At 40.1% G+C, this 8,240-nt stretch overlaps 1 protein-coding gene across 1 annotated transcript in view; it reads right to left on the reverse strand.

The window, feature by feature from the left end:
- Nucleotides 1-6,710, reverse strand: part of LOC109040719 (Synapse-associated protein 47kD) — an 85,731-nt gene extending 79,021 nt beyond the window's left edge. Inside the window, exons 1-2 of the mRNA XM_072300744.1 lie at nucleotides 6,659-6,710; nucleotides 5,139-5,260 (exon numbers count right to left, since the gene is read on the reverse strand). Coding sequence (XP_072156845.1) covers nucleotides 5,139-5,260; nucleotides 6,659-6,710 — 174 coding nt within the window. The remainder of the gene's footprint in view (nucleotides 1-5,138; nucleotides 5,261-6,658) is intronic.
- Nucleotides 6,711-8,240: the final 1,530 nt, after the last annotated feature.

Genomic DNA, 8,240 nt, shown 5'->3' on the forward strand with positions numbered 1-8,240 from the left:
CTAAGGACATTAAATCTTTGTCTATAAATGGCTGTGAACCTCTGATAAGAGGTATAAACCATTAAACCTGCCAACAAAAAAAAAAAAAAAAAAAAAAAAAAAAAAAAAATTAAAACTATGTTCACAGTAGAACCAATCGATATCGACACAATCTCACCCGTTTGTGTATCGGATACCAAGGTAGATTTACACAGGTATGGACAGAACTTAACAACTGGCCTCTGATTGGCTCTCCAGCGGCCCCTTAACGTCAGCCATTTTGAATGTTTTGATTATTTTGATTTATTATGTTCGGTTTATCGTTTGTCAAAATTTTGTGGGATTTTTTGCACAATTTTGATAATGCGATAATAATTTTAACGTTTAAACGCACAAACGTTTGAATGTTAATTTGATTGTAATTTAATTAAAAAACGGGCCCCTTAACCTACGTCACGTAGTCACGTGACACGTACTGAGGCTCATGGGAAATTTTCAACTTTTCCATACCTGTGTAAATCTACCTTGATCGGATACGGTCCATTGGACAGCCGGGTATATCGTGCATGGCTACTAAAGGTAGACAAAATTACTCTTCTTCTAGATTTAAGACCCTTTCTCATTAGAGTATCTTCGCGAAAATCCTCGCAGTTCGCGCAACTCACTGATGTTCCACTAAAGCTCCAGGGCTTGGGGACTAATGGAAGCAAGGTGATATTCCCTCTCGAGAGAGATCTGGGCATCTTTGATGGCGTTCTTTTGACACCATTGAAGTCAGTATTTCAATAACTGGATTATACACTTGTTAGCGCGGCTCGCTCGCTCGCTGACGCGCCTTTGAAATCGGAGATGATAGGTCTCGCGTCTTTTTTATTCACAGCGCGCTCATCTTAAGGGGATTCCCGCGAAAGATTCCCGACGTTTCATCAAAGCTCTTTAGACGCGAAGCAGTGGCGTGGCGTGCTTTGCGATATATCGATCGATCCGCCATTTGAACCTATGGAAAAGGATCGATAAACAGGGTGTTCGCAACGAACGCCTTGATAATCGATACTTTACGACAGCTTTAAATAGGGAAAAATCGATTATCGATTATTCACGCCTCACCACCGACACGAAGCGGGAGAAGGGATAGTGAAGTTGACACAGGCGCAAGGAGTAAACAAGGTGGAACTCCACGGGGAAAAAAAATTGCTGATTCAACAGTTCAATTGCTAAAAACAGTGAGTGCAATGTTTCAACGCAGATTTTACAACGAAAAAATGCTACTTTAACCACATTGTAAACTACTTTAACCACGGGGGTGGTTAAAGTAGCATTTTTTTGTTGTAAAATCTGCGTTGAAACATTGCACTCACTGTTTTTAGCAATTGAATTGTTGAATCAGCAATTTTTTTTTTTCCGTGTCGGAACAAACCATAAACAAATGGAGCAATGAGAGCGTTACGCGATAAGGGATACATTATTTTGTCTTTCTAGTTACAAATAACGTGTAAAACATTTTAGTGATGATTGATTTGACGCAAGGAACCAAAATTGGACCGCGCTAAGCAAAAAAGGAACCAAGCTACATCGGCTACAGCCAAATTTAATTGGGCAATTCAATTTTTTATAAGAAAACGGTTGTGCGGATTTTTGTGCCCCAATTTCCGTGAATATTCTGCACAGTGCGAAGCAAATTCCTTAACATTTTCAAAGGAATCCGCACAAACGTTCTCTTGTAAAAAATTACATGGCCCAGTTAAATTTAGCAATAGCTAATGTGGCTTAGTTCGATTGACCTAACTACATTTCAGATTGTCTCAATTTCTTCTCGTTTCATTTTATCGCCAGGGAATTGAAACAAATGAGGCCTTGAAACTTTCTGAGAAGTACCTGTAATTTATGAAGAACGCTCTCATAAGGTTTCAAGTCGGAGGGTTATTTCGTTTTTTTAACACAAAATCAAACTTGAAAGAAGTAACGTTTGATTCAGGAAAGTTCAGTCACAGATATTGAACGTCGGCGTATACTGAACCCAATACTGGGTATTGGACTTTTTCGGTTCAGATTTTCAGATATCTGAGATTTCCGGTCACAGGACCCGAAGTTTGGTGCCTGTCATTGAAAACTTCAGTTACTTGAACCTAAAAACTTTGGTGTTCAATATGAACCGAAGTTCAGGATCTTACACCGAACTTTCTTCTTGATTGCGGGTTAAGTTAATCTCATGTCCTACCTTCGAGCCCCCAAAATAGGTAGGCTCCTCTGTTCGATTGTGTTCAAATCAGACGCTTTAGTTTGAAGTTCAGGCATCTAGCTTCAACTAGAGTCCCTTTATAGCGAGAGTTGAGACAACGCGGCTCATGGATGTCACAAACGGGAATAAGGAATAGACAAATAAAACGTTTTTTGTAATCTTTGATCAACTTATCCCCGAATTCTTGTCGTCTCCATTCTTTCTCTCATTCCGTTTGTTCCTTGTCGAACCCGTTATTCCTAGGTCCATTCGAGTTTATAATCTTTGCAATTGGCGAAAATGTAATCCTTATCCCTGTTTGTGACTTTGTACACGGAGAAAAAAACTTCGTCCGTGGGACCCGAAGTTTAGGTCATATAGATCTCTGAAGTTTTCGGATTGAGCATCTGAACACTTTAGGTCTAGCTGCTGAGCTTTGGATCACATGAAACTTCAGTTCTTACATCTGAAGTGCTTCAGTTCTTACATCTGAATTACTTCGGTTTTCACATGTATCAGATCATGTATCAGATGTATCTGAAGTACTTCAGATGTAAGAATTGAAGTTTCAGAAGTGTGATCCGAACCTCGACAGCTAAGAGATCCATGTGACCTAAACTACGGGTCCCACGCACGAGGTTTTTTTCTCCTTGTAGAGGCCTAAAATACGGGAGCCAATCAGAAATGGATTCGTATTGTCTTTACTCTCAGTATAAAAGGACTCTAGTTTCAACCCGAAACCTGACGATTGCAGCCAATTTGGAAACAGCGTCGGCAGGGAAACCGGAAAGATGGAACGAGAAATCGACGCGAAGCGTATGCGATTGGAGATGAAAATTGGAAAAGCGAAGAAAAACGCGAAAGCAGAGGAAAGGGGTCGGGGAAAATGCTCTAGGGGGGAGGGGTGGGGGCCGAGGGGGAGAAAGAGAGAATGCGAAGGCGGCAGACTGTCGGTCTAGGACCCGGCTACTACGCCTCGCTTTACCGCTGTCCTGTCATTGCAGACATGGGCGGATATTGCCAGACGCCCGAAACTCATTTAATGACCTTTTCGGACGGGGCGCGGTGGAGGGCGGGGGGAATGGGGGGCGGGGGGGGGCAGGGAGCTTTTTACGAAACGAGCGGAGCGATGGAGCAACAGATACGAGGACATTACTTCCTCCATCGATGGCTCCCGGAGAAAAACTCCGAGAACATTCGTAACTTCGACTTTAGCGTCAGCTCCCCTGGGAGGAAAATTGTGGGGCGCTATTTATACAAAACTGGAGCCCTTCTTTTCTAATGCCCCCCCCCCCCCTCCCATACAGAAAATATCATCCGCTTGGCTTCAGGTAAATCTACACCGGAAGTAAACAAAAAACCATCGAAAAATCGAAAAACTTAAAATAGAAATTCGCCAAAAAATGGGTCTATTACGCCTATGTACAAACTTCGTAGTTTCCTATATGAAGAAGAACGTAACAGGCATTTCAACGCTCTATAATTTTCACACCAAAATCGTATCTTTCCGAGGGAACTGTTGGGCGCTTTTTACTGAAACTATCACTGAAATTTGGACGTTTTTAAATAAAACGGAACTACACCCATTGTGAAATAAGCCCGGTCATGCAGTCATTCTTATGGGTAGCAGGGCTCATGACGAATAAATATAGTTACTCTTACTTCAAATTCGTCAGCTTGCTCTGATTGCGGGCGAGAAGAAAATTTTTGGACAGATACTGCAGTCATATTCCCGGTAAAAGGTGAATCATTGTCCGAGTCAATCTTTCAACTCTAGGATTGAGTTCCATTCCTTAGTTTTAGAAACGACGATCTCAGTTGTTTTTTCCCAAAAAAGTTTACTTTGATATAAGCCCCCGCGAGCGGAAATCCTATTCTTTGCCGCGGCTTAAAAATATGCTGAAAAATTGCTGGCGTATGAAAGCAGACAGTTTCATTATGTGTATTCAAATAGGCCCCTGTCATGCGAGGAATATCGAATAACAGCCCAAATGGGCTTGATACATTCCACGAGCTTATGCACGTTGAACGCAAGACGGAAGAAAATTGATGAATTGTCCCCTTGAAAAGCCCTGGAAGATATTTCCAGTGCTCCCATTTCCCGCAACTAGTTCAAAATTCCGGAACTTTTGAGTTTTTCCTGAGTTATTCCCGGAACTTTTGAAATTCCGGATATTTCCTGGATCTTTTGCATTTTCCGGAACTTTCTCGGAACTTTTGAAAAAATCAAAAAGGAATCCCGCAACTTTTGACGGTCATAGGGGGAGAGGAGGGGAGGGATATTGGAACAAAAAAGTTCCGAGTCCCGGAACTTTTGACGGACATGGAATGGGAACACTCGATATTTCTTAAGGTGAATCCAGGATTCGATTAGGGATAATTCAAGATAAGAGATAGCGCCACCAGTCACCACTGAGAATTTCACTTTCCTTCAACGATTACTGAAATTATATTGTTTAAATTACAAAAATCAGATCCACAAGATGTAGATTATATTTTGCTTGATTTTTTTGAGCCAAAAATATTGGCAATTAGAATTACAAGCGCAGAGAAAGTACGGCTGAAACTTTCAGCTCAGCCGCGGCGGCCGAGCGCGCAACCGAATCCCTCGTGTTCTGTCTCTCTCTCTCTCCCATTGCCGCAATGGGAATTACTCTCCGCCGTAGTTACGACTTTATTTTTGGGAATTTTCGGAAGATTTTTTTACTGAGTGTTCCTCAAGTATGTTGCTATATCCCCTGGATCCCCAATCTTGAATAAGTATTACGGTTTTTATTATTTTGGCAAATATATACGGCTATTCTGAGCAGCGCGACGTGGTGGCCAAATCGTGAAGTTCCAAGCCTGGATTCACCTTAACGTCTGCGGTTGTGAAAAAAAATGATGGAAATTTCGGTAATACAAAGAGAAAAAAAAAGAACAAAGATTAAGCAACACTCACGTTTTCTTCGACCGTTTTCTTTATTTTGGCACTTGCTTCACTGACAGTTTTCCCCGCTTTGTTAACCGCAGAGAAAAGGAAGCTTCCTATCGACTTAGCGCCTTGCACTGCTTTGGCACCGACTGTAAACAAAAAGACAATACAAAATGGATAGAAAAAAGTTAGAATTGAAATGAGCAGCGGCACGTTTCAACTACGGAGAAAAATGCTATCTGGATGGAGATTCTCATTATGCAGCCTTTCCGTGGAGCACCGTTTCAATGGGCCGCTTGTAAAATAGTGGATTTTACGAGGTAGCGGCTGTGTTTTTATTTTCACTGTCATGCGATACGAAAAATAGAGCCGTATTCACAAACAGCCCTATTTCACCGGGCCAGAATTAAGGGAGGCTGGTCGAGCCAGATAAGCTCACCGACCGGGAAAAATAATCTACTCCGTGTTTTTCCATTGTTTACGCTAACTCGCGGCATTTAAATGGAACCTGAGACCTGCTTGTTCAGGTGACAGTCAGTTTTGGAATGATATCGTAGAGCTTGACGAGTAGATAGTCCTTGATTGTATAGTGGCCAGGTTCAAACGAGGCTGGTTAACATGAAATTGATTATTATGAAGAAAAAATCGGCCTGGTGGAATTCGACTAAATTTTTCAATTAGGAACTACAATTTCTAACCCATCTGTAAAAACGCTCATAAGTGTAGGGAAACTAATGGTACATACGTCGTTTCTGAACTGAGCTAGATATTGTAGTTCCAAATTGCAAGATCAAATTGAATCATTCAAAACGAGCCGATATTCTTTAAAATCCCACTATATTCATCCTTGGCTGGTCGAGCAATATAAAACGACGATAATTTATTTAAGAGAATTCACGATGATATTACTTCTTGTCTATCTTTTTACAAAAAGAGAAGGAAAAAAACCCATGGTTTTCGCCATTTTTATTTATTTGAAAGTTCACTATTTTTTGTGACAACGTTTATTATTGCCGAATTTTTGCTGAGAAGTTAGCGATGAGCAGTTATTCAAGTGGATAAAATGACATATAACTAGATGTCTGCAACTTGGATTGCTCAACGCCAGTTATCAGTCCTAAGCGAGCAAATTAGTTATGTTGATTGAGGCTTTTAAATCCTTCATTGAAAGGATTTTTCTGTTTCTTTTTCTTCAAATAATATGATTACAGTGTTAGACTCATGTGGTAGTTGTCCATGAAGAAAGGGATTAAAATACTTCGTCTCTGATCTTAAATGCAACGGACTTTCTTAAAAAGTGCGGGGTTTGCAACTTCATCGACTACACGTTCTTGCTTTAAATATGGCCAAGGTTACCCGTTTTCTTTAAAATGAACTCTAAAACATTTTGCATAGAAAGTAGGGGAAAAATCGCAACCCCTTCTTCCTCATTGTACGTTTAAACTCCAAAACGTATAACCTTAATATTTGGTCAGTGGATTGCACTGATATGTAGTGACAAGAATACAGGCTTTCTGAGTTTTATTCGAGTAAGCTCTGGCTCTTACGAGCTTTCACGTGGACTTTGAAAGCTAGGATGGTGAGAAGACATCCCTTCATTGCCGGTCTGGACTAGTCGGGTAGAAATGGAAGTTTCGCTCCAATAACCTCGTTGATTAAAAGAGGGTACTCGCACCTCCATCTCCTTATCGATGGATTGGCTGACCAATAAGAGGCTCCCTTAATCCTGGGATTAGTCAAGAGGAGTCGTTACTTTGACATTCAAATTTATGCATAGCAAAATGCACATTGATGATGAAACTAGAAAAACACGCATTTCGGTTGGCGACGCGACGTTGCGAAGCACTTGTCATAAATTATATTTTTTGAGGGACTCCCATTTGGATTGCATTTTGCAAAAAGGAACCACTAGCATTGCAATGTTGCTAAGATTGTGCAACTTCTTTTGTCTTGGAGGAAAAACCCGATTATCCATTAATAGTTTCTATTTTACTCGCTAAAAACTGTGAATTTAAAACAAAAATTACCATCTAAATTTCATAGTTTTTCACGATTTCTGCAATTTTATTGCAAAGGATGAAGTTGCGCACAATCTTAGCATCATTGCAATGCTAGTGTTCCTTTTTGCAAAATGCAATCCATTTATAGTTATTGAAAGAAAGTCTGATGGTTTTCCTTTGCTCTTTCGCATACATAACCTTCTAGAATTGCATGCGAACTTGTCAGGTAATATTCTTTTGAAAAAGTAAAAGAGGAGCGAAACTTTGTTTAAATTTCACATGCGAATACATAGTCTTCAAATCTACTTCAGACTTGTTATTTGGTACTTACTGAATGATTGGTTGCAATTATTCTATCTTACTCATTAGGTCTTCGGTTTTTTTTTTTCAGGTACTGTTCTATTTAAAGCACTTTGCTGTTTATACCTCAATGCAGGGAGGACAATTTGAGAATAATTGACAATTATTGAGGAACATTAACTGAAAGAGAATTTTAAGCTCGATGACTGTTTCGACTAACTTTGAAGCATAAAATTAGTCTCACGTAGTCAGACCATACGACACTTGACTGATGTCGGATGAGGCCACATCAAAAATCGAAAAAAAAAGAAGAAGAAACTGAGGGAGAAGAAGAGGAACAAGGAGGAGGATGATAGAAGAAGAGAAGAGAAAAAGAGGAAGAAGAAAAAGGAAGGAAGAAAGAAGGAAAAGCAAAAGGAGAAATATTTTTTCACGGTCTTTATCTTCTTGTTCTTTCTCTTCTCCTTCTTCCTCCTTTTTCTACTTCGTCTCTAATTCTCTATTCGGAACAAAAAGATACACATATAGGATGTGAAGGGCCCGAGCCTTTCAGACTATATATAGTTAAAAGAGAGAATGAGATCGAAGAGCGACGCAATAGAGCACAAATGGACCGAGTTAGAAACCAACCCACATTCAGTTAAAACTGAGAAGAAGAGGTTAGAAGTTTTATCCCTGCATAAGGCTCTACGTAGAGAACAAACTTGAACCCCTCGCTTCACAAACTAATTTCTGTTTTCTGGCTTTCAGTTTTTGGCAGGAGGAATTATGCGGCTCATTCTTAACTCAATTTTTTCGAAAATGTAGGTTGGTTCCTTTCCGATAAACT

The sequence above is a fragment of the Bemisia tabaci genome, chromosome 5 (assembly GCF_918797505.1).
Source record: "Bemisia tabaci chromosome 5, PGI_BMITA_v3".
Lineage (NCBI taxonomy): Eukaryota > Metazoa > Arthropoda > Insecta > Hemiptera > Aleyrodidae > Bemisia > Bemisia tabaci.